Source organism: Amphiura filiformis, chromosome 1, assembly GCF_039555335.1.
Source record: "Amphiura filiformis chromosome 1, Afil_fr2py, whole genome shotgun sequence".
Lineage (NCBI taxonomy): Eukaryota > Metazoa > Echinodermata > Ophiuroidea > Amphilepidida > Amphiuridae > Amphiura > Amphiura filiformis.
This window is the reverse complement of record NC_092628.1, coordinates 94186350-94213685: the sequence shown is the minus strand read 5'-3', so window position 1 is coordinate 94213685 and position 27336 is coordinate 94186350. Positions and strand designations below refer to the sequence as shown.

Here is a 27336-nt window from a genome sequence, read left to right as displayed (position 1 = left end):
TTGCATGCATCGCTGCATTTGAAGTAATTAGTGGTGCAATAATTTCAAGTTGGCTATCATCTTTTCTTGTCAATGATGGCAATCAGATTGTTGTAGGGTAGCAGTTATCAATTTCTGGATTACCGGAAATGGGGCCCTAATATTTTTTTAAATCTGAAAACGGAAGGGAAAAAACAAGCAAATTTTTGAAATGATGAAATTTTCATAGAAAAATTTATAGAGCAAAGCAAGTTTTTAAAAGGGTAATAGTCTATAGAGGCCTATTCCTTTGGCCTTTTCACATGCTAGTGCTCAGTCATGAATGTGTGATATGAATGAGATAATTCAAAGTTTAAATAATTAATAAATGGAAATATATGCTTATTTAAGAAGCAATCAGCATTATAAAGTAAAACGTAGTACCCACTGTATTTTAGTCAATGTGATGCTGCTGAATACCATACCTTATGTAAGGATTGGTGGGTTTTTTTCAGCCAGTAAATGTTTTCAAAACTGGCACAAAATGTTTGACATTATTGGGTTTTTTCTGAGTGTTTCTTTCTTCCATTACCATATAACAGGAGATGAAGTTTCCAAAGTCAGTCATACTGGGTTTAAAGAAGAAAGGCATTACCCATCCAACACCTATTCAAATTCAAGGCATACCTGTTGTGTAAGTTGAATAGTATACTTAACACCTAAAACATCAAACTGATTGAAAAGTGTACAAAATGTCATATGTGATGTAATCAAGCAAAATCAGTCGGAAGTCATATAGCCAAACAAAGGAAATAATTTCTTTTGTTACCTATTGTTTTGGAAACACTTCAACGGTTCATATCTTTGGAACTAAATGTTTAATTTCAATGAGGTTTTCTGCAAAATGTAGCTTTACAAATGATTGATGCAATCACATAGAAAACTGAAAATTAAGTATGCCCGACTTTTGCTTGATTGCACCACATATGTGACACAATCTGGTCCATGTGGGCCAAAGGTGGCAAATTTGAAATTGAGATAAAGGCAAAAATAAAGAGTATAAAAATACATAAGAAAATACATATCACAAATCTTCAGACCTTTAGAACCAAGTATGCTAGATCTTTGGTGTTTTCAGTATATGGTAGCAAAATGTTTGTTTAAGGTAATAATTATAGTAACTCAATTTTCAAAAATGTCTCCTTTGGCCCTACACATGGAACAGATTGTGTTACATATCAATCCTGTAATATTGTCTGTGTCAAACCCACATGTTCCAACTTAATACACCGGGACATTTGCCACAGGCCTGCAAGTTTATAAAGCAATTACCCCAAAATTGTTGTGGAATAGTTATGTTTCTATCATTCTCTCTCCAAAATGTATATGTTCCCAATGTAGGGGAAGTTGCTGTTGATTACATAATGTTGATGGTTTCATAAAGAAATTTAAATACCTGTCAACTATTTCATATGCCTCAGCTTATTAAAATCCATCAAAATTATAATCAAAGTACACTGCAAAACTGCTGAAATGCACTTAAAGACTGAAATGCAATGTAGTTCAAATTTCTGTTTGTTTTGTACAGCACAGTATATCAACTGAGGATGTTTTCAGTGTACTGTGATTACTCAGAACCAAATAACTTTACCAATCCTGTAATGGTAAAAGCATTTTGGTTTTGTATATGTGTATCATAAGGTTTTAACTAAGGCAAATAAAAATCTTGTGTTGCCCCTTACCCAATCCCAACTCAATTTGTGCAAAATCATGGGTCGGAATTTTTTATTACTAAACTGAGCTCAAAAAGAAACTTATCATTTTTCACAAGGTCATATCTTGAAATCCTGTACATCAAATTGAACCAAAATTACACACAGGTTTACTTCAATACTCTACTCTTAACACATGTCAGTAACCAAGCAGTTATCCAACTGACACAACAGCAAAATGCACTGACATGGAACAGCTTCCTGGACCACATTCACAGCCCAGCCCTGTTTCATGAAAAAAGTGTATGAAAAGCAGAAAGCAGCACCGTTTTATCATCTGTGCAAGGATCTTATGTGCATTCTCACAGATTTTATGTGCTGGGTGCCAAATGTTGGGCTGTGAAAGTGGAGGAAGTCCAGGAAGCTGTCCCATGACAGTGTATTTTGCTGTTGTGTCAGTTGGACAACTGCTTGGTTACTGACTTGTTTTTTTTGAGTAGAGTATTAAAGTAATCCTGTGTGTAATTTTGGTTCATTTTGATTGACACTATTGTAAGATTTGACCTTGTGATTCACAAGTTGTAAACAATTATAAGTTTCTTTTTGAGCTCAGTTTATTATTATTATTTTTTTTGATAAAGAAGTTACAAAATTTAGCGGAAAAATCATTATTGCTTGACTAAAATGTCAAATCTGATCAAATATTTAATCAGATTTGTTGTTCCTGAACAGTACACAACATATTGACCTCTCATTGTACACGTAGGTTGAGTTGGTGTGCGAAAAGGGCAACAAAAACAAAATACATAACGCTATCCAAAATGTTCATGTAAGGGCAACACAACTAAAATATAGTTTTCAATATTGTCATTATGCAACGACGCTCAAACCTCACTTATTCTATAATGTTGTGTGCATTTCAGGTTATCTGGTAGGGATATGATTGGCATTGCATTTACAGGCTCAGGCAAGACCTTGGTGTTCACATTACCGCTACTTATGTTCAGCTTAGAACAAGAGAAGAAGATGCCATTCATCAAGAATGAAGGCCCTTATGGTCTTATTATATGTCCATCGGTAAGACAGTCATATGTTAGGGAACAACCCAAATGATAAATGAAGTCTTATAACCCCCTCCCATTCTGCCAGAAACTTAATTCTGAAATGTTGAAAGTTACCTTCTCAGACTAAATGTTTTTTTATGCCTGCACCGGAGGTATTATGTTTCCTGGTTGTCCGTCCATCCATCCGTCCGTCTGTCCATCTGTCCGTCCGTCCGTCCGAGCTTGCGGGTGCAATTTCTCGGAACTGGTAAGATGTAAAGTGATGCAATTTGGTGGAGGGATGGTCATTGGCGGTCTTCAAATTCCAGTAGGTTTGGTTAGTGGGTCAAGGTCACCAAAGGTCATCTAGGGGTCATCTGAGGTCAAATTAGCAAAAACCGTCATATGGGCCAACTGGTAAGATGTATAGTGATGCAATTTGGTGGAGGGATGGTCATTGGCGGTCTTCAAATTCCAGTAGGTGTGGTTAGTGGGTCAAGGTCACCAAAGGTCATCTAGGGGTCATCTGAGGTCAAATTAACAAAAACCGTCATATGGGCCAACTGGTAAGATGTATAGTGATGCAATTTGGTGGAGGGATGGTCATTGGCGGTCTTCAAATTCCAGTAGGTGTGGTTAGTGGGTCTTCTGAGGTCAAATTAGCAAAAACTGTCATATGGGCATGAACCTTGGTGGGTACTGTAAACATTTAGAACCAAATTTAGAACCAAATTTTTTAAGGTCATTTTGGGGTCATCCAAGGTCATCTGAGGTCAAATAACTTAAAACTGTTGTATGGGCATGAAACTTGGTGGGTACAATCAACATTTAGAGTCAAATTTTTGGACGGTCATTTTGGGGTCATCCGGGGTCACCCAGGGGTTATCTGAGGTCAAATAACTTCAAACTGTCGTATGGGCATGAAACTTGTCAAGTTGAAAGATATGCGGCCGACGCTTTGCCTCGAGAACCGCGCTAGTTACATATGTAACCAACATTTGTATCCCCTCCCCACCAAGTGAAGCTGGTTTTGTTTTTAGGACATCATCAATCTTTTGGGCTGTTCGTTTAGTGGAAACTTGTAATATAGTTAGCCAGGTTTCATTTCTAATATCTTTTTGGACTCATTCTAATGTCTGGCAGTATAATGTAATGAAACAAAATAATGCAAATGAGCTAATAAATCCAAATTCAATGCAACTTAGAATGATCAAACCCAAAGTTTGACTCGGCCATGGTTGTATATTATTTGTACCTCAGGATTGTTTTGCTGTGCATCCATCAAAGTAATCTCTTTGGCTTCATCAAACTATTTTTAACCTGTACGCAAATGATAGGGGTGATAATTTTGACTGAATTTGTATCGTGAGATGTTTCACTTACATTTTGCATTTTCTTGAAAAACAATTAACATGGATAGAATTGTTAAAAAGTAAGATACATGAAGAAAAGTATGACCAAATTAATATTTCTTGTTTGAGCCTTTTTGGAGAAGAAACAAAAATAACAAATGTACTATCTATGAAGTCATGTAAGTTAATAAATCAAGAATCCGCATATAAAGAGTAATGGTTCAGTCCTGCGTTCTTGGTAAAGAATACCCTTTTATTTTGAAGAAGCTCTAGCTATTTCCAAGCAGAAAAGAAAATGTTGCTCACATTTAATGGAGGATGGTCTGATTTAATTGTATGCTATTTCACTTTGGTCAATGAATCAGCCAATCAATGAATCAATCACTCATTTAATCATTCAATCTTATTTGCTTGATTCTAGCGTGAGTTAGCTAGGCAGACCCATGATGGCATTGAACACTTCATGAAATGTTTTGAGGCAGATAACCAGCCGTCATTAAGAAGTATGCTCTGCATCGGTGGCATTTCTGTCAAGGACCAGATGGATACAATAAGAAAGTAAGTTTTCCTTTAGTCTCTTGAGTTGATACTTACAACCACTTGGCATACAGTTAGTCTACTCTGAAGTACAAAGTACCGACGCAGACGCACACATTGTGCCGACTTTGAAGGCACGCATACCTGCAGTAGGGACGCAGCACTACGCACTGTTAACATGCTGTATACGTGCGCGTTGTCACTTTGTACTTCAGAGTGGACAAACTGTAGTACTCATAATAAGAGCATCCTTAATTTTGTAGTATAGTCAATATGCTTCCATACATGAGATTCATTCTTACCATACCACCCAATGATTCTGTATATTGTCCAGTTCTGCTATTGATCTTGTGAGACAGGTGTGATGTAAATTATAAAGTCACAGGGCAGAGATACCAAACATAGAAACTGCTATCCAAAGACAAAGCATGTCAACAAAGTCAACATTTTACATCCTGCATCAACTTAAAGGAACCATTTTGCTAACTTACTTTTCAATAACTCTTCATATACCTCCTGTGTACAGGAGCCAACCATTGTTATATCTGTGATGAATCCACACTTTTGTATTAGTGTATATGTGAACACAAGTTAATGGAAGCGCACATACGAATGTAAAATTAGTCATGCCTGGAACTTTTGTTTTATTTTGGAGGAAGCGGCTTAACATTGCTGTTTTATTCTGTAGTTCTATTGCTGATATCAACAGAGGAATCATTGATCTGACATTTGTCATGAAATAATCACATGAATTAGACAATTTTTAGCTTGTTTTCGATGTTGAAAGGGATTCAGTCATGTTTCACCTTTGGTCACCACCTCTTAGGAATTAGTAGTAAACCACACAGATGATGCAGACGCATCGTTTTTAAATGGTGGTGAACAATGTTGAAATATGATTGAATCCCTAAATTATGAATACTTTACACAGTTACACTGACGTGGTTGTATTACCTTTAGAATACTGTTTTTAATTATGCCTTCTTTACATTTATGTGCTTGTATTACAGAGGGGTTCATATGATAGTAGCTACACCAGGCCGTCTGATGGACATGCTGAATAAGAAGTGTTTCAATCTGTCCGTGTGTAGATACTTATGTCTTGAATACTGATGTGCTTGTATTACAGAGGGTTCATATGATAGTAGCTACACCAGGCCGTCTGATGGACATGCTGAATAAGAAGTGTTTCAATCTGTCTGTGTGTAGATACTTATGTCTTGAATACTGATGTGCTTGTATTACAGAGGGTTCATATGATAGTAGCTACACCAGGCCGACTGATGGACATGCTGAATAAGAAGTGTTTCAATCTGTCTGTGTGTAGATACTTATGTCTTGAATACTGATGTGCTTGTATTACAGAGGGGTTCATATGATAGTAGCTACACCAGGCCGACTGATGGACATGCTGAATAAGAAGTGTTTCAATATGTCTGTGTGTAGATATTTATGTCTTGAATACTGATGTGCTTGTATTACAGAGGGGTTCATATGATAGTAGCTATACCAGGCCGACTGATGGACATGCTGAATAAGAAGTGTTTCAATCTGTCCGTGTGTAGATACTTATGTCTTGAATACTGATGTGCTTGTATTACAGAGGGGTTCATATGATCGTAGCTACACCAGGTCGACTGATGGACATGCTGAATAAGAAGTGTTTCAATCTGTCCGTGTGTAGATACTTATGTCTTGAATACTGATGTGCTTGTATTACAGAGGGGTTCATATGATAGTAGCTACACCAGGCCGACTGATGGACATGCTGAATAAGAAGTGTTTCAATATGTCCGTGTGTAGATACTTATGTCTTGAATACTGATGTGCTTGTATTACAGAGGGGTTCATATGATAGTAGCTACACCAGGCCGACTCATGGACATGCTGAATAAGAAGTGTTTCAATCTGTCTGTGTGTAGATACTTATGTCTTGAATACTGATGTGCTTGTATTACAGAGGGGTTCATATGATAGTAGCTACACCAGGTCGACTGATGGACATGTTGAATAAGAAGTGTTTCAACCTGTCAGTGTGTAGATACTTATGTCTTGAATACTGATGTGCTTGTATTACAGAGGGGTTCATATGATAGTAGCTACACCAGGCCGACTCATGGACATGCTGAATAAGAAGTGTTTCAATCTGTCTGTGTGTAGATACTTATGTCTTGAATACTGATGTGCTTGTATTACAGAGGGGTTCATATGATAGTAGCTATACCAGGCCGACTCATGGACATGCTGAATAAGAAGTGTTTCAATCTGTCCGTGTGTAGATACTTATGTCTTGAATACTGATGTGCTTGTATTACAGAGGGGTTCATATGATAGTAGCTACACCAGGTCGACTGATGGACATGCTGAATAAGAAGTGTTTCAATCTGTCCGTGTGTAGATATTTATGTCTTGAATACTGATGTGCTTGTATTACAGAGGGGTTCATATGATAGTAGCTACACCAGGCCGACTGATGGACATGCTGAATAAGAAGTGTTTCAATATGTCCGTGTGTAGATACTTATGTCTTGAATACTGATGTGCTTGTATTACAGAGGGGTTCATATGATAGTAGCTATACCAGGCCGACTGATGGACATGCTGAATAAGAAGTGTTTCAATCTGTCCGTGTGTAGATACTTATGTCTTGAATACTGATGTGCTTGTATTACAGAGGGGTTCATATGATAGTAGCTACACCAGGTCGGCTGATGGACATGCTGAATAAGAAGTGTTTCAATCTGTCCGTGTGTAGATATTTATGTCTTGAATACTGATGTGCTTGTATTACAGAGGGGTTCATATGATAGTAGCTATACCAGGCCGACTGATGGACATGCTGAATAAGAAGTGTTTCAATCTGTCCGTGTGTAGATACTTATGTCTTGAATACTGATGTGCTTGTATTACAGAGGGGTTCATATGATAGTAGCTACACCAGGCCGACTGATGGACATGCTGAATAAGAAGTGTTTCAATCTGTCTGTGTGTAGATATTTATGTCTTGAATACTGATGTGCTTGTATTACAGAGGGGTTCATATGATAGTAGCTACACCAGGCCGACTGATGGACATGCTGAATAAGAAGTGTTTCAATATGTCTGTGTGTAGATACTTATGTCTTGAATACTGATGTGCTTGTATTACAGAGGGGTTCATATGATAGTAGCTACACCAGGTCGACTCATGGACATGTTGAATAAGAAGTGTTTCAATCTGTCCGTGTGTAGATACTTATGTCTTGAATACTGATGTGCTTGTATTACAGAGGGGTTCATATGATAGTAGCTACACCAGGTCGACTGATGGACATGCTGAATAAGAAGTGTTTCAATCTGTCAGTGTGTAGATACTTATGTCTTGAATACTGATGTGCTTGTATTACAGAGGGGTTCATATGATAGTAGCTACACCAGGCCGACTGATGGACATGCTGAATAAGAAGTGTTTCAATCTGTCTGTGTGTAGATACTTATGTCTTGAATACTGATGTGCTTGTATTACAGAGGGGTTCATATGATAGTAGCTACACCAGGCCGACTCATGGACATGCTGAATAAGAAGTGTTTCAATCTGTCTGTGTGTAGATACTTATGTCTTGAATACTGATGTGCTTGTATTACAGAGGGGTTCATATGATAGTAGCTACACCAGGCCGACTGATGGATATGCTGAATAAGAAGTGTTTCAATCTGTCCGTGTGTAGATATTTATGTCTTGAATACTGATGTGCTTGTATTACAGAGGGGTTCATATGATAGTAGCTACACCAGGCCGACTGATGGATATGCTGAATAAGAAGTGTTTCAATCTGTCCGTGTGTAGATATTCATGTCTTGAATACTGATGTGCTTGTATTACAGAGGGGTTCATATGATAGTAGCTACACCAGGCCGACTGATGGACATGCTGAATAAGAAGTGTTTCAATCTGTCCGTGTGTAGATACTTATGTCTTGAATACTGATGTGCTTGTATTACAGAGGGGTTCATATGATAGTAGCTACACCAGGTCGACTGATGGACATGCTGAATAAGAAGTGTTTCAATCTGTCTGTGTGTAGATACTTATGTCTTGAATACTGATGTGCTTGTATTACAGAGGGGTTCATATGATAGTAGCTACACCAGGCCGACTCATGGACATGCTGAATAAGAAGTGTTTCAATCTGTCTGTGTGTAGATATTTATATCTTGAATACTGATGTGCTTGTATTACAGAGGGGTTCATATGATAGTAGCTACACCAGGCCGACTGATGGACATGTTGAATAAGAAGTGTTTCAATCTGTCAGTGTGTAGATACTTATATCTTGAATACTGATGTGCTTGTATTACAGAGGGGTTCATATGATAGTAGCTACACCAGGCCGACTCATGGACATGCTGAATAAGAAGTGTTTCAATCTGTCTGTGTGTAGATACTTATGTCTTGAATACTGATGTGCTTGTATTACAGAGGGGTTCATATGATAGTAGCTACACCAGGCCGACTCATGGACATGCTGAATAAGAAGTGTTTCAATCTGTCTGTGTGTAGATACTTATGTCTTGAATACTGATGTGCTTGTATTACAGAGGGGTTCATATGATAGTAGCTACACCAGGACGACTGATGGACATGCTGAATAAGAAGTGTTTCAATCTGTCCGTGTGTAGATACTTATGTCTTGAATACTGATGTGCTTGTATTACAGAGGGGTTCATATGATAGTAGCTACACCAGGACGACTCATGGACATGTTGAATAAGAAGTGTTTTAATCTGTCCGTGTGTAGATACTTATGTCTTGAATACTGATGTGCTTGTATTACAGAGGGGTTCATATGATAGTAGCTACACCAGGTCGACTGATGGACATGCTGAATAAGAAGTGTTTCAATCTGTCCTTGTGTAGATACTTATGTCTTGAATACTGATGTGCTTGTATTACAGAGGGGTTCATATGATAGTAGCTACACCAGGTCGACTGATGGACATGTTGAATAAGAAGTGTTTCAATCTGTCCGTGTGTAGATATTTATGTCTTGAATACTGATGTGCTTGTATTACAGAGGGGTTCATATGATAGTAGCTACACCAGGCCGACTCATGGACATGCTGAATAAGAAGTGTTTCAATCTGTCAGTGTGTAGATATTTATGTCTTGAATACTGATGTGCTTGTATTACAGAGGGGTTCATATGATAGTAGCTACACCAGGCCGACTGATGGACATGCTGAATAAGAAGTGTTTCAACCTGTCCGTGTGTAGATACTTATGTCTTGATGAGGCTGATAGGATGATTGATTTGGGATTTGAAGAAGATATCCGTACTATTCTCACATATTTCAAAGTAAGTGTAGCAATTGTTCAGAATATTGTTGTAGGCTCAAACACTACAGTCATGTGTGATATTTGTTGAGACACTTGCCATTTTTAAGGTTTTATGTGCAAAGGGGGAAATAATACTCAGTACTATATTTTCTTAGTTGGAAGATTTTCACTTCATCTCTCTTCCCCTACCTGCAATATTGGGGTATATTAATAGCATAATCATCTGCTACTCCATTCAGCACTTAACATTGTTACAGATGAGGGGGTATGTAAAATGTTTTACACATGATTGTAGGTGGTGAAGTGCAGTAATATAATTAACTGGAATGTCTAGATGAACACACAACCAGAACACACAACCAAGACTTGGCTGTATTCTTTAAACTTGTGGAGCAAAATATTATTTGTAGTTTAGCAAAACTAGTATATCATAGTTATTTTAGGTCAGCTTCTCCTGCCAGCAGAAGTAACAGAAGATTTTCAATCATTTACTTTAAAATATCTCATTATTTCTCTCATTCAGGGTCAGAGGCAGACCTTACTCTTCAGTGCTACCATGCCTAAGAAGATCCAGAACTTTGCCAAGAGTGCTCTGGTGAAACCGATCACAGTGAACGTTGGACGTGCTGGTGCTGCTAGCTTGGATGTGATACAAGAAGTAGAATATGTGAAACAAGAAGCCAAAATGGTGTATCTATTAGAGTGTCTACAGAAATCACCGCCACCTGTAAGTAATGATGGCAATTTTAAGTATATATTGCCCTAGATGTGATTTTGGAAATTGGCGAGTTTCCCGCATGCATGTGCAGGACTAAAGTGACTAGCCACTGTTCTGGCCTGAAACTACTGGATAGGTTATCAAATTCATAATCTTTCAGTAAAATCCCCAGAAGGGGTAGTAAAGTTATACTAAATCATAAAGAAATCCCTTCATGGTTATCACAATTAAGGATGCTAGTTCTAAAAGGTGGAGAGTGACATTGAGTGCATTCTGAAATAAAATGGCAAAGAAGGTTGTTATGTCCATGCAGTTTCAATGCTTGGAGGTGATTTTGTCCATTCAGTTCCAATGCTTGCTCTACCACATTATTTCACTATGAAACTTGCACAGAGGATGTAGATAACCAACTTGAAGCAGAAACTGACAATAGCTCCATAGTTATCATGATTTTGTGACTTAATCCTGTTTTAGAACTAGCATCCTCAATTGCTGTGAAAGATCTGGCAGTGGTATTCAAAATCCAAATATCTTTCTGCAAAAATCCTGGGAAGGGTAGTAAATTGGGTTTTCTTTGTCATCTGTAGGTTCAGCTTAGGGGAAATTTCACCATTTTGACCCTGTTTGAGGTCCCTTTCGGCAGTCCCTGCATAATAATGGATACCCAACCAAAATCCAAGACCCCTCAGTAAAATGATAGTAATTGCCGTTGGCCCCTCATGTTCATTATCACCAAGTTGCCATTTAAAAAAAATGTAGTTGTTTTGGCCAGGTATCATAGATATCCTATGACAGCTAACAGATGGAAAGGGCAGTTGCCGGAGGAAACTTGGCAACAATAGGTGTGTCAGGGCGAGCTGTGGAAGTTGTTCATTTTTAAGAACATTACATCACCAGCAGCAATATACATATTTTGAGTAAATGCAAACTAGTAATGTAATATTGTCTTCATTTAGGTACTGATATTCGCTGAGAAGAAGTCTGATGTAGATGACATCCATGAGTACTTGCTTCTGAAAGGTGTAGAAGCAGTTGCTATCCATGGTGGCAAGGGTATGTACCCATAGAATCCTACTCTATGAGTAAAATAATAATAACTATATATGAGAGTAAATGGTCGAAATAAAGGCAAAGTGATTGGTAGCCATCAGTTTTTGGTGTTTATTGACAACCCTGTTTCTTCAATATGCAACTTTGGACCCTCTTGAAATGCCCAGGATTTGTAGGTATGTGACTTTTTATAACATTCATCTATAAATAAGGTATCTCCTATGTTGCATTTTGTTCTGGTAGTTTTGTCCATAATCACTGGAAACTTATGGGTACCAATCATTTTGATACAGCCTGTATATTCACAACATGAAAGAAAGATTGTTCCATTTCAGGGGGGAAAGTGAAATAGGACATCACATGTTTCAGCAAATGATTATATTTTCATCATTACATGAATTTTCAGTTCATATTTGCTTTATACAACTCACACATAAATTTTACTATATTTCAAGAATGATTGATGCTCATTTTCAACAAAGTATCAATCTTATGGTGCCAACAGTCTTTCTATTACTTCATCCATAACTAAGTTGGTGAGTCATAGAGGTAACACATTCGCAAAAATCATGCACATGTTGCAGAAATGACACCCCTTATGTGAAGCCTTGGGATCTCCTTTGTAGAGCACATACCATTCTTCTTTGTCTCAATATTTGAATTCAAACACCGCTAGGTCATGCTCCCCTCTAACCCGCTTTAAATGTTATTAAAACGTTTTGACCAAAGCCAAAAAAATGAAATATTTTTTGCTGGGATGCGACATCTTTGCACCAAATACTTGAATCAAGTGGACTTTTTCTCACACAAGTTTTTTTGAAAGAGAAAATAAAATCAAGGTAATAAATTCCAGAATTTTGAGATACAATTTTTTTTAAATATCATTACAGACCAAGAAGAAAGAACAAGAGGAATAGATCAGTTTCGTAACGGTCAGAAAGATGTGCTGGTAGCAACAGATGTAGCCTCCAAAGGATTGGATTTTGCAATGATACAACATGTTATCAACTATGACATGCCTGAAGACATTGAAAACTATGGTAAATATTATCACACTCAATAAGAGGTGTTTTTCTTTCTAACAAGCTTATCATGCACATTACAAAAATGGCTTGCTCTTTTAAGTGGATCCTTTTAAAGAAACCACAACAGTCATTGAAAGTAAACAAGGTGCCAGTTTTTGAGCATGACTCCACAGCCAAAGTGAATATAGATAATGAGAGTCAAGATTACCACAATGTGCACAAGGATGTGTTCTTTAAGGCAGCTGTGTACTCTAGACATTGTTTCTTTCGCAAAATTGAGTTTTTTTTGATATGTTTGTACTTTGTTATGTTTTTTATAAATACAAGGAATGAAAATCCAGATTTGTAAACTCCGGCTGCAATATTTTAAGGATTTTATTTCACTATTCCACTCGTGTTTGAAATTGAAAAGGAAAGAAAATCTTTGTTGAACCAGCAGGGTACACGCGCGCAACAACGCATCGCGTTGCGTATCGCGCAATTTGTTAACGCACAAATACGCTACGCACACGCTAATGCTTATCTGCATGCGTGGCGCATCTTATGGAAACACCACGGAAGCACTGATTTCACAAAAACCTAGTGGTCAAATGGCTCCGTTTTAACTGATAAAATGTGGGTTTTTCAAGTTCTTTCCCCGATTTAAATATCAAGTTATGAATGGATTTCGCTCAAACTTCTCAAGGGGCTGTGGATTTACCCGATGTTCACGTAATATAAGGTACAAAACGAAAACTGCCGCATTCTCCTGTGAGATTCGATGAAAGTGCAAAATGTGACCACTTTAAACTTCAACGGCCATTATTTCAATGTTCATTTTCTCGGTAAAATGACGATTTAGGTACACAATAACTCAATCAATACAGCATCAAGGCGAAGAGCAGATAAAATGTGGATGAAATCATCTCTGCATTTAATCATTGAAGACATGTATAAAGACATTGGTGGCAATTTATTTCATGTGTGAAAGTTAAATTCAAAGTTGATCTGCACATTTACCACAAACCTGTCAAAGCTGGTCATAAAAATGCTTTTAATTGAAAAAAAATCCTGAACTCAGGTAGCAGAGTTTTAATATCCGACTACTGTTGAGACAAGTTGTTTTTCATATGCATAATCTATTCTCACGGTGGGTCGGGTTGTTCCATATATTGCACTTACCCATAACAACAAAGGGGACACCCATGCAAATTCCCTACTGGTTTGTACAGGGGCTTTCAGTCCCAGTCAATTTTCCCGACCAACTGACCAAATGTAAAATAGTATCAAGAAACAATTAGATATGTTATACCGCTGTAGCAGCATCACATCATTCTCTATCATTTTGTTTTTATTCAGACAACCCAGTCTGATATTTTACTCCATCACCATTTTGACTGTATCTGTATGGGCCTCTTGATCCATTATTTTTTATAGTGAAGTAACATTTTATTCCAAACAACAAAAACAAAGTGAGCAATATTTCAAAATGTTCAAATGAAGATGAAGTGAGACTAATTGTACAGATCAATATGATATGATTCACTAATAACCTTGTTATTGTGCTTTGATTAGTTCACAGAATTGGTAGGACAGGAAGATGTGGCAAGACTGGTATAGCAACAACATTCATCAACAAATCATGTGGTATGTATGATATGTGTGATATGATAAAAGCATAATGAATTGGTTTTAGACTTTGGAGATTGAATGTTTGAACATTTGAAAGGGATGTGAAATGGCATAAGTTAATGATAACCACCCTAGTTAATTTTGATACCAGTGTAGCTAAAAATAGTGATATCACAAAACCACTTCCACTTGTCCTGCCTGCAATGCAAAAGTAAAACCACAAAAAAACCTTTTTGTTTAAATATATGGTGTGTTAGCAGCATGGATACTGATATTGGACTCTGTCATTCTTGACATTTGCTTAAAAAGTTAACTTTTTCAGAGTCTTGGTTAGCAGCGACGTAGCTTGCGACACCATCACGGCGTCTTCATTCAGCGTAGTGTTTACAATCCTCCGGTCACATGACCACCCGATGGGTGGTCAAGTGGTTCTGGAACAGAAAGATCAGGGAAGCCATCGAGATAAAGACACTAAAACCTACACTCAACAGGGACGCCGGATACGACCTGCCCGCCATCTACAATGATCTGCTGACACTTGACCACCCATCGGGTGGTCATGTGACCGGAGGATTGTAAACACTACGCTGAAGGAAGACGCCGTGATGGTGTCGCAAGCTACGTCGCTGCTAACCAAGACTCTGAAAAAGGTAACTTTTTAAGCAAATATGGTGTGTTCTTTTGTGTGTATATGTTTTTGCAGTCAGTTACTGATGTTCAAATGAAACACCTTCAAACACAGATGCATGTGAAACTGTGGACAGTCCACATTCCAAATTGATGCAATAAACTATAAACACCTTAAATTGCAGTGTGACGATGAGTCCCCAATTGCTGGATACTAGAAACTTTCATTGTTGCCCTATGCTATTACATATACATTTGCATGTACAAAAATTAAGCACAAAAAATGACAGCAAATGACCTCGGTATGGTAATTGAAAACCCAGGCTCACAGTCTGCATGTTGATAATTGTGTGCATGGTCCTCATTTGACAGAAACAGGTGGGATGTGTAGGAGTGTGTGGGGTGGGGTGTGTTTACTCTTGTAACTGTTTCTGTTGCTGTGTTTTTGATACCAATGTTTTGCTTGTTATGTTTATATCTGAATAAATATAATAACTATTGAGTATTATGATGCAAAACTTATTATCCAATGAATGGATCTCAAGCCACTGTGGAATGCAATTTGATATATGTACAAGACAGCATGAATGAACATAGATGTAGATGGATAGGATTATGATTTTAGAATCTGATTTTTCTGATCTGATCTGATGTTACACTACTAGACCTCACCCAACCATCAAACCCTACCTCACAAACATTAAAAATTGAGTAGGTAATTTGCATAATTCTATGTAAAAATCCTTGAAAATGGGATATACTGACTCATGTGATTATCTTCTGATCTATAAGGTGTATGGTAAGTTAAGGTTATCCACCTCTTGCACATGTGGTCGATTTTTGGTGGGAAGTATACAAATTGGGGTGGGTAATTTGCATGATTTTTGCAAAAATCCTCGCAAATGTGATATACTGACTCTTGTGATCAAATGATCCCTAAAATCTGTCAGGTGTGGTTACTAAACATAATGAAAGAATGGGTATCAACTTGATCCACATCTGATTAAATGGGTTTTGTTTAAGGTTATTTGCATAATTCATGCAAAAATCATCAAAATGAAGGAAATGGGTCCAATCTGCAACTATAAATATGAAACTTGGTGTTAGGTATCATAATAATGTATCAACAATTTTAAAGATCATTTCAAGGTCACAAAGGGTCATCTGAGGTCAAATAAGTACATGACACAGGGTAGAAATAATCCTCACTATGAACCAACAAGTATGAAATTTCAAGGTTTTCAAGAGATTTTAGTACATAAATTAGATTATTGGATTTTCATAAAACTATAGGCTGTAAGGATATATTTGTTTTTTACCAAATTTACCAAAATGTAAGGTCATTCCAAGGTTATCATTGGAATCTCAGGGCATGACTGAGATCAAATAGTGATGTATGTAAGATTTTCAGGAAATTATAATGGCAATGTGGTCTTTTCATACAGGTCATTAACATTTGTGCCAAGGAAATCACAAAAGCAGGCAAGACTTGTGCTTCAAGAACCACCTTGTTTTCAATGTGGCCTCTTTTCTAACATACACATTTTGACATTGAATAATAGTTTGTAGAGTCCTTGTATTATTCATTGCCTCAAGGCAACTAGGGTTGGACTATATGTGTCAAGAACCATTCAGAGAGAAACATTGTGATGATAACTAAATTGATACTACACCCATCCATAACATATTGTGATCAAGTAAATAAATAGCCCAAGTATAAAACAGAAGTGTCCCAATTCTGTCTTTTATTATTGCATTCTGAAACAGGAACTCTATTCATATCTCAGGTAAGGTAAATCAAATTTATATTGAATTTCAGCAAACTGTTAGATAGGCAAGAATGTGAGATGAAATATAATTTAAAGAACAGAAAAAATAGAAGACAAGTTTAAATGTACTTGCTTTTCTTGTTTTGCATAACATATTTTGATTTTTCTTATATATCATTGAGATGTGTGGATCATAGTAGTGGTCCAGCTGATTCCATATACCCTAAAGTGGCTTGATCAGCCAGTGGCGTAGCCAAGATTTTAGTGGGGGGAGCCAAATTTTTGTACCATTTGTCAATTTCTTGTCCTCTTTTAGTCAATATAATGACACTTTACTCTTTGCCATCATAATTTTATTCCAGAAAACAATTTGGGAGGTGGAGGCAGGGAAGGTGCTATGGTTATCAAACTTTTAGGGGTGTTAAATAAGATTAATATCTTAAAAGTTTTTTTCAAGTCGTCATCCAAAAATCCTGGTGAGATGATAATATTAAGCTTATTTACCCCCCCCCCCTAAAAATCGGGTAACCATAGCACCTTCCTTGTATGCTAAAAATATTCAAAATGTAGGGAATTTTTCAAATATAAAGAAACGATTCCAAATAGTACCTTTAGTCTAGTGTTGCTATTACACTTAAGATTGGGCACCCATGCAAGCTTCATAAAGTTTATGTGCCACATGTGTTCTTAAAGTTAGGCTACTCTTGCAAATATCAAGATATGGCAGTATGTACAATTATGATGTTTTTGTTTATTAAAAATGACCCCTTTCTTTGTGTTTCGTGAATTGCCTTTCTTTATCTGAAAATACACCCTAATTTTGCAAAATTTCCGATGAGCATGAGTACCAGCAGAACACAGAGTGCTGGGACTTGGAAGTCATTTACTTGGTTAAAGTGCCATTCAGTGATCCAGAGCAAGTGTGAAAAAAATAAAATTGTTTATTGCTTAAAAGTGAAGGATAAGTCATTCAAATTGTCATTTAGTATTTTGAAATGAAAAGTTTGGCAAAAAACAAAGAAAAAGCAGTATTGACGAAGTTGAAGCCCCATTCAAATTCATATAACTAATTTATATACTGTCAGTATATAAATTACAGATTCATGTAAATGCCTTATTTTGTCTTTTAAGAATATACGGCTAAACCACTAGCAGGCTATGTTAGCACATCTATGACAATGACAAAGGTACCAAAATCTGAATTTTGATGATTTTTACGTCCGGATGAACAAATCACTGAATGGGCCTTTAAGTCGACAGATTCACCACACTTAAGCATATAAACATCTCAAAAAAGTAACTAACCCCCCTTAAATAATGACCATTATTCAAAAACGGGCGATTGTATTGAAATTCTGTAAAATGTGTTGGAAGCAGAATTTATTTCCGCACATTTTGACACATCATTTGTAACAATTGACTAAATATTGACGTCACAGCGTACGTTTAAATCAATGTAACCCAAGATTTGAAAGTTGCAGTAAATTGTATTGATTTTGTATTCAGTACAATGGAAGGAAATCTGTGTAATGATATCTGAGTGTTTTTGTATTGTTAATAATTGTATGTAAGTGCAACTTTCAAATCTGGACCTCACGACATTAAATTGACCAGTGTTTTATTGTTTTCTGGGCTATCGTATCAAATGATGAGGTGTCAGAATGCGCAGAAATAAATTCTGCTTCCAATGCATTTTACAGATTTGTAATACAATAGTCCCTTTTTGAATAATGGCCATTTTTCAAGGGGGGTTAGTTACTTTTTTTGAGATGTTTATTTATGGCAATACCCTTCAAGATGCTCATATATACTCATATATACTACAGCCAGTCGATCATGGGCCAGGGGCAGATACGGGCTTGAATCAAGGCTACAATGTAATATGTGTCTTGATCATACCTTAAACTGTTTTCATGTTTTATTTAAATGAAAAATGATAACACTATTATGCTGACATCCCCAGGGTTTGATAGAAAGAGTAATTGGTACCTAACAGGGCACCAATAGTGCTATAGGACCCAAATGGGATCTGGTGCCTAAGTGGCACATCAGTGTCGAACTAGATGCATCTTAATTGCCTTATTAAACAGATACCATGTATATATGGATACGAAAGTTTGCCAAGCCATTTATCTACCCCTTCACATAACACTTGAAAGGTTCTATGTCCCTATCCAATTTCATATTAATAATTCACAGTGAATGAAAATAGAACTCCATTGCACTTTAGGTAGCGGTATTGTTTACAAGTGTAGACACTTGATACCAATAGCAGTATTAAAGGAGCCACGTTTGTGGTCATCTTTTTTTATTATCATGGCATTTATACTATGCATATTTGGAACTGTGGTAATGTACAGCACTCCATTAAACAATTAATTATACTTTGGTCAATATTCCTGATTCCAGCAGCAGAAATAAAGCACTGCATGCACTTAGTGTAAAAATGTTTAAGGATGATATTTTTTACAATAGTGGCAAAATCTAAATGTTATATGCATTACTTGTAGTGCAGAAAGATTATTGGTAGTTTAGTGCAAAAATAGAGGTAAAAGTGGGTGTTTTTTGTGCAGACTTGACTCAAAATAAAGCATTCATGTAATTGGCTTCATTATTTGACACTCATTTTTAAGCATACCGACTCAAGGAAGGTGATGCACATGGGGGTTGACAATAAGTGCGGGATGCGTTAGCGAACTCACAAATTGCGCAAGCTTACACAAAAGGGAATTGTGTGCCCGGATTCATGTGTAAGCGCTGACAAGATAAGCGTTCTGTGTTTGCTCAGATGTGTGAGGTCGCCAGGTTCAAACACTACCAAACTCATCCAAATCATGCACACTTGGACACCTTAGGCATGTACCCCATGGATTGGGCAAAACTTGTTTTGACAATGCTGTTGGGTATTGATTGATCGGCTGGATGCTCTGAAAATGGAAGTAAACATTTTTGTTCATATCATTGTTTATTTTAATCTAGTGGGTTTTTTTAATTCAGCTATTGATTTTTTTTTTCAATCAACAAGTTTTTAGTGAGGCTATGTGAATTACTGCTAAAAATAACATGCACTCAGACAAGCAGAAACATATGGCACTTGTTTTTCATTGTAATCTTTAATATTCGTTCCTGACCCCATGGATTGAATCCAATCATTAAAAGTGACTTTTTGTTTGCAAGTATTGTGTTTTTCATGAATGTTGATGCAGGAGGCTATGTGGTTGCATCTCAGTATTAAGCATGAAGGAAAAAACCATCACCAGATCAGCGTTACCAGAAAAACATCCCAGATCAGTATTGCCACAAATCCGTCATAGATCAGGATTGCCACAAAGTGCCTTACCCACCCAATTGGGCTATTTTCAATATTGGGCTATATGTTATGTCATATCTCAGAAAAATTGCCTTCTTACTTTATTGTGCAAGGTATACCCATTTTCTTATATTACCTTATAGTACCGGATTATGAAAAAAGATCCTTTTGACATGAATATTTGGTCATGGATGATACCCCTGGTCAATGACCAGTGCCCCTCACCCCGGTTAGAAATATGCTACTTTCCCAGGTTAGAAATAGGCTATTAATGTGCAGCAGTTTTCAGTGGAAATGTCCCTTTTATTTTGGCTGATTTTCTACATGTTGCCTTTTTTTATGAGACTAAAAGTGAATTAGCATTTTTATTGATCACAGTCTTGAAAGGAAGTGTAATCAACCAAGTGGTCTTCTGTCAAATTGGGTGCTTTGTTTTCTAGAATTAATGACAGCACCCAAATATTCTGATTTTGTATTGCCTTTTCTTTTTTGAAAATGGACGGACTACTTGATGACTGCCTTGGCTGCAATGGTTATAGCACATTTGGCTATTCCAATTGAAATACATGCCCCCTATGTAAGACATGAACTTAATCGTCCACACACAGTGAGTATGAATCTCAAATGGGGTTACCTGAATGGGCGGGTCCATTTGAAATATAAACCCCCTGTGTGGGATATTAAAGTCATGTCTTCCATAGGGAGTATGGATTTCAACTGGAATATCCAATTAGGTCTGAAACATAGCAGCAAACCTACCCCAGATTTTAACCACTCTAAGCATATGGTCATGTTTTTTGAGGTGGGACCCAATTGTGTCACATCTTGCAATTTGTCAAAAATCAACTCCTTTTTTGTATTTCTGATTATATTTCAAAAAGTTTTCACCCAAACTAGTAAAAGTATACATTTTTAGAAAGCATATATTGTCATGATTGCAAATCTGTAAAGTTTGAATGGATATACAGGGTGTACCAAAAAATATACCGGGTGATTCCATTGAAAATACCGAAAAAATTAAATTTCTTTACCGCCCCAATATTTCTACATAGTATATTAAATTGGAAAATGAACTTGATATTTGGAATGTACACAGTTAGTCCTTTCATTAAATGTATAGTTTGCACTATGTTAAGCCCATTGTGTTATACAGGGTGTGAAAATTAATTTATGTAAAATTTCCCTAAGTGCCATTAAATTTGGAAGATATTCAAAATAGTTTACAGAATTGCTATAATATCAAATTTAAAATTTCCAATTCCTATATAGGGTGTTCCAAAAATCAATATTCAGTGAATAATTAGTAACAAAGGTACATGTACAATACATGTACAATTAGCCTACATCAATACACTAAAACAATAACCAGAGATCAATATGTCATCAGATTAAATCCTTTGACTGTAATAAGCTCCTTTTAGAAGATTTATTTCATATTTCAAAGATAAAACAATATTGAAATTTATTTCATATGCATGCATGCAAAATTACAGCCCATTGTATTGTATGACCCACATTCCACTGCATTAATTAAAAGCTTGTTAAATCCTTAATTACTAAGTTCATTAAGATTAACTAGGCAATTATAGTTATAGAAAGTTAAAAATAAGATTAACATTATGCAAAATGCATTTTTACTTCTACTAGGCAACAAAGTGCATAAATTTTATTAATAACATCAACTTCCCATTGGAATAACACAGAGCTCCTCCGCTTCCGGCCCCTCCACTTCCGGCACCACCTGACTAATTAACTTAATTAAGCTGTTGTAATTAATTAATACATTTGTTTAATTGTATTTGTTATTAATTCATTAGATTAATAATTTATCTTCAAAATAAGACCAAAACCATTTGTTCATGATGAATTTTAGCAAAAATATAGGAATAAGTAGACAAAATGATTTAGCAAAATGTGACAGCACCACCTTTTTTAGGGTCCCAGTATAAAAAACATGACCACATACGCTTGTATAGATGAATAAGGATAATGCTTCCGGTGTGAGTGATCATTAATCATGTTTAGCGGTGGTCCTTTACACTTGACTAGCTTTCAGTTAAGTCTCTATTCATTGAATGATCAGAATTTTACCAAATGAAGTTCTATTTATATCTTCATAATGTGATGTCAAAAGTATTGTTTACAATTTTATTGGTTATTTCTATTTTGTTCTTTTCTATTGCATTCCTCTGGATGACTCTTGATGTGTACTTTTGGAAGCCATAGGAGTTATTATTGTGATGCATTTCCATGGCGGCCATTTAATGATGTCTGCTGCACTTTGTGCATTGGCCTACTTTACAGGCAATAGAGATATCACAGTCAGAGCATTGAACACATTATTAGACCTCAGTTCAAATTAGGTCTGAAAAAGACAAATGGGCCATTTTCAGTGAACCGCTCTAAATAGTGTATTTTGTGGTCAAAATAAGTACCTGAAATCTTCATTTTTGTTGTTGAAAAACTTGATCCAAAAATGTGAAAGCAGAGGGATCAGAAGTTTTTTGATGACACATATTCAATTTTATGCGTAATTTCTATGGGAAAATCATTTACGTTACCACATTCTTTTTTTTAAATGTTTAGGTTTTTCACAATGCCCTCCAAACAACGTGTGCATTGTAATTAACCTCTAAGTTCAAAATTATTAACCTCTAAGTCCAAAATTGTGTATGTATACAAATATGTATGTGTTCTTTTTTGGGGTGTGTGTTTGTGTATGCATTATATTATACTGTTTCCCAGTTTTAAAATGCTCCAACTACCAAGGTTTATACCTACCTATATATTAAACTGGAACAGAAATTCTCTTAGCCATTTGATATGAGTCTCTTTCTGTCATGTTCTTATTTTCTTTCTTTCTTTCTTTTTCTTTCTTTCTTTCTTTCTTTCTTTCTTTCTTTCTTTCTTTCTTTCTTTCTTTCTTTCTTTCTTTCTTTCTTTCTTTCTTTCTTTCTTTCTTTCTTTCTTTCTTTCTTTCTTTCTCTCTCTCTTTCTTTCTTTTTCTTTCTTTCTTTCTTTCTTTCTTTCTTTCTTTCTTTCTTTAGAACTTTCTTTCTTTCTTTCTTTCTTTCTTTCTTTCTTTCTTTCTTTCTTTCTTTCTTTCTTTCTTTCTTTCTTTCTTTCTTTCTTTCTTTCTTTCCCTTTCTTTCTTTCTTTCTTTCTTTCTTTCTTTCTTTCTTTCCCTTTCTTTCTTTCTTTCTTTCCCTTTCTTTTGTCTTTTCTTTCATCCTTTCTTTCATCCCCCGAAAATGATTTGCACAACCTTTCTACTGTGCAGGTGAAAACAGCCTGCAGGCAACATTTTGTTGATATGAAGATAACATTTATTAGGTAAATAGATGATGGTTGTTGTTGCAATGGCCAATGACATTATAGAGTCAAATTGAGTTAAGCTCATTTATGTAAAGCTGTGCCCAGATGTGATCAGTGTCAATATGGGACACGATCTGATACACTCAGGATGTCTGCGTGGTTTGTTAAATTGAGTTATCACTGCAATGTCATTGCCCGTAAACTAAGATTTGCAGTGCTAGAAACACCATAATATATCTCTTATGTACTTGATTGTGAAAAAGCAATATCTCTTGTATACTTATTTTTGAAGTTATGACAAGTATGAAAGGCATATTTTCTCGTATTTTCTATTTTGTGCTCCTTGTTGTTGCCTAAAATATTTCAAGTCAAACATATTATGGCATCATGTAATGCCAAAAATCTATAAATGAACATAATATCCAAAAATATCAAAATTTAGCACATAACAATAACAAAAATGTGCCAGGTATATTGGTCAAGTTGATTGGTGGTATGAAAATAGCGGAAATGAGGCAATTTAAAAAATCTATAAGAGATATATAGATATATTCCTCAAATAGCACAATTTTGCACAAAACAACAACAAAAATCAAGAAAATATGTCAGGTGCTGTATACGCCAATATATTCACGTGCAGATATTTTTGCGGTTTCAAGTATGATTGACAATTTCGCGGGATGTTAAATTCGCGGTTGTTGGCAACTTATATAATAAAATACATAAGAAAATTTTTACATATTTGCGGGTTAGTATTTTTGCGGGCACATATTAATCTGTGAAATTCGCAAAAATATAACCACCGCGAAAATTTCAGCATATACAGTATATCGGTCAAGGTGGTTGATGGAATAAAAATAGCAACTTTTTCCCAGTGAGGAAATGAGACAATTTTAAAAGGGCTCCTATGCTTGACCATCGTGTCCCTACACATACAGTGTCTCCTGCATTACACTCTGATCAACAAACTACTACACTAGAGCAACCCTGGTCTGTATCAAACAGCAGCCACATCCGTAATCTAAGTCTATTTTTATCCACATGATGGAATAATCTTGCCTACATTGCCACTTACTCCATGAAACCAGTCTACCTAATTAATGCCCCTTTTCTAATTAATGCCACTGTTTCCTTGTACATGTTTTGCACCTGCCTTTCAGGGGCACAGGTATGAAATTGGGGGGAAATTAAAAATCTAAAATATGACTTTATAGTGTTAGCAATGGGAGGATATTTTCAGTAAAAACTTAACCTTTGCCACCTCATCCCTCCCAGGGACCAAAAATCATTGACAATTCCACTTTTTGGGTGCAAAATATGCCACATTTTCAGATTTTGTGCATAAGCCTTTCCACCTGTTATACCACTGCTTATTTTTCAATCCTGATGAATCATTCTTTTTTATAGTCATCATAATCGTCTCCTTTATCATGATTTCTGTAACAAGCACCCGGGTACTGATCAGATTGAAGATGTGTGATAGAATTATGAAAGTAGGTTTACTTGAGGCAAAAAAACAAAATGCAAAAATGAAAGTCAGTTACGTTTTATTGTCATGAGCATCATTTTATAATCCACCTTATCTGGTGTTTCCAAATGGATAAGAAGGCATTAAAGGAAATGCCACATTTCTATAACCGAAATTAAAATTGTTACAAATGAATTGAAGGTGGGTAGATGGTCTGATTTTATCTATGATGTTTTTACCTTACATGGAGGCCCATCAGCTAAATATTCTTATTCTAAGGTTTGAATGAAATCGCTTTAGCGGTGAGGATATTAGAAGCAAAAATGTATATTACAGTGGCTCAAGTTCAATTAGGGGTTTTGCAATAATTAATGTGTACTCTGTGGTGGTGAATTATAGGGGGCAAAGATTTGTTGGTACAGCCAAAGGGGGGCAAGCAATTTTTGGCATACCATTTTGAGAATTCACCACCCCGGGGTACACATAATTATTGCACATCCCATTACAGTGGCTCCTAGAACTGTATATGATTTTGGAGTAGTCCTACTGGGTTGCCTTTTTTATATTGTTTTTTGGAAGTTATACTTGTAGTAAAAGGTACCTACCTATCTATACTTTGTTTGACTTATAAATGGCAAATTCAGTTTTGTTACTGCGGACGTCAATATTAAAATCCCATAAATTCTCATTTAGAGCACAAGACAGTTGCACTATTGTAACTAGCGCAGGTGCTGTACCCAACTTTGTGCATACCATTCTAATGATTCTATATCTTTTATGTTACGAGTCTTTGCCATTTAGAAGATGAACAAAGTATAGTAGGGCTATTTATGGGGTGATAATAACATCCTGCTATCATGTTATGTGACCATTCTTTCCATTTTTCCCGAACTTTGTTTATGTTATTTTGCTCTTTACCATATGGTGCTTTCACATGATATTTGTAGCATGCATGAAATGATGCCAATATGACGATCATGTGGTCAGAAGTAATAATTGTAATAGTGCTTTTTGGCAAATTCAATATTTGATAAAAACAAGAGAAAGGTTGCACTCAAAGTGTTAACTAAGATTTGATTCTTGCATTCCCCTGTCCAACTAGATCCTTTATGCCACATTTTACATGTCAAAAATAATTACACCGCACAGTGTTACACTCTTATACAGTGATAAGCGATAATGCATTTCTAAAGCTGTTATGTTCATACTTTTTTTGGTATTAATGGGTTTTAGACATTTATTTGCAACATTTATGACACCCCTTAGCGGTTAAAAGCACAAAGCATTATCTGCCCATGTTATGGTCGAAGGCTGACAAGATAAGGGATATCCATCTATCTTAAGCCATATTCATATGGACAAGAATCTCTGAGGTTTATAACCTCTGAATGAAGAAATTAATTTGTCAATTTCTCTGAGTTATGTCCACACAGTAAATTCAATAGGCAAATGAGTCAAGAGTGAATCCTACACTCAGATGGTTCTAAAGGGCAAGAACCTGGATCTTGATCTGGATTGGTTTCTCCGTATAAGCAGATACCTGCATCTCAATAGAGGTTTGACCTTTGAAATCCTAAGCTTGTGCGGTGCAAAAAAAATTTTGGAGCAAATTAATTGAAGTGGGTCTTACTGGCGGTGTTGAAGGCATCAAAGTCGGTTGTGAGGGAGGCTGTTGCAGTGAGGTATGGTCCAGGGGAAGAAACTGTTTGCATAGCTGGTTGACTTAACTTGGATTTGCTTGAAGGATGAAGGATGATGTTGTCTTGTTGGTCTGGTTGGTTTGGTCAGACGGTCTTGCCAGTTGATGTCAACTAAGTTACGTGTTATGTAGTACATCATGGAAAGTCTGGTTATTAGTCGACAGGTCTCTTAACTGGTCCACTGGTCTGGTTAACATCTGGGTCACGCTCCAAAAGCTTTAAACCCTCTTGAGTGTAGAAATGAATTTTTAGGGATTCTAGATGTGCCATTATACAGAATTTCCGAGGTTATTCCTATCTTAAGAACTTCTATAGTTTGGTCAGCTCGCAATCGGCGGGATTTGTTAAGGCTTTTCCTACTACGCCGAAAAGTAGTCCACGTTAAGAGTGCTAAAGCTGACCTGTCTGGTCTATCATGTGCGTATTAAAGAAAGTACACAAAATATAGGGCTTGAATTAATAATTTGTGATGCTTTGGGCGAGATGTCACAAGACAATTCTCGAAATTAAATTATATTGATATTAATCCGCGATGTTATATGGCCCGCCGATTACGAGCGGATCAAACTATAATACATTTGCCAAGTCTGAAACCTCAAGGTACAGACCCTTTGAGGTTTGTCCTTCCGTATGAACACAGGTTTCAAGTCCCTGCACGATATGGCTGCATCACACAGTCAACATGATGATGCTAAAAGTCTGTGAAATCTGTACTGCAGTATTCAAATGGTGCATGCAATGATGGTAAACATTTGTGCTTCTGCAAAAGCAAAACACTTTTAGTTGCATCCATGCATTGGCGTACGCAGGGGGGGTGTTACGTG

General features: G+C 36.3%; 1 protein-coding gene across 1 annotated transcript in view; it reads left to right on the top strand.

The window, feature by feature from the left end:
* The window catches only part of LOC140158205 (probable ATP-dependent RNA helicase DDX41), a 61241-nt gene that overhangs the window by 8964 nt on the left and 24941 nt on the right, over positions 1–27336 (top strand). The window contains exons 6-13 of the mRNA XM_072181333.1: positions 561–652; positions 2594–2747; positions 4487–4623; positions 9776–9938; positions 10443–10646; positions 11594–11690; positions 12578–12727; positions 14267–14338. Coding sequence (XP_072037434.1) covers positions 561–652; positions 2594–2747; positions 4487–4623; positions 9776–9938; positions 10443–10646; positions 11594–11690; positions 12578–12727; positions 14267–14338 — 1069 coding nt within the window. The remainder of the gene's footprint in view (positions 1–560; positions 653–2593; positions 2748–4486; positions 4624–9775; positions 9939–10442; positions 10647–11593; positions 11691–12577; positions 12728–14266; positions 14339–27336) is intronic.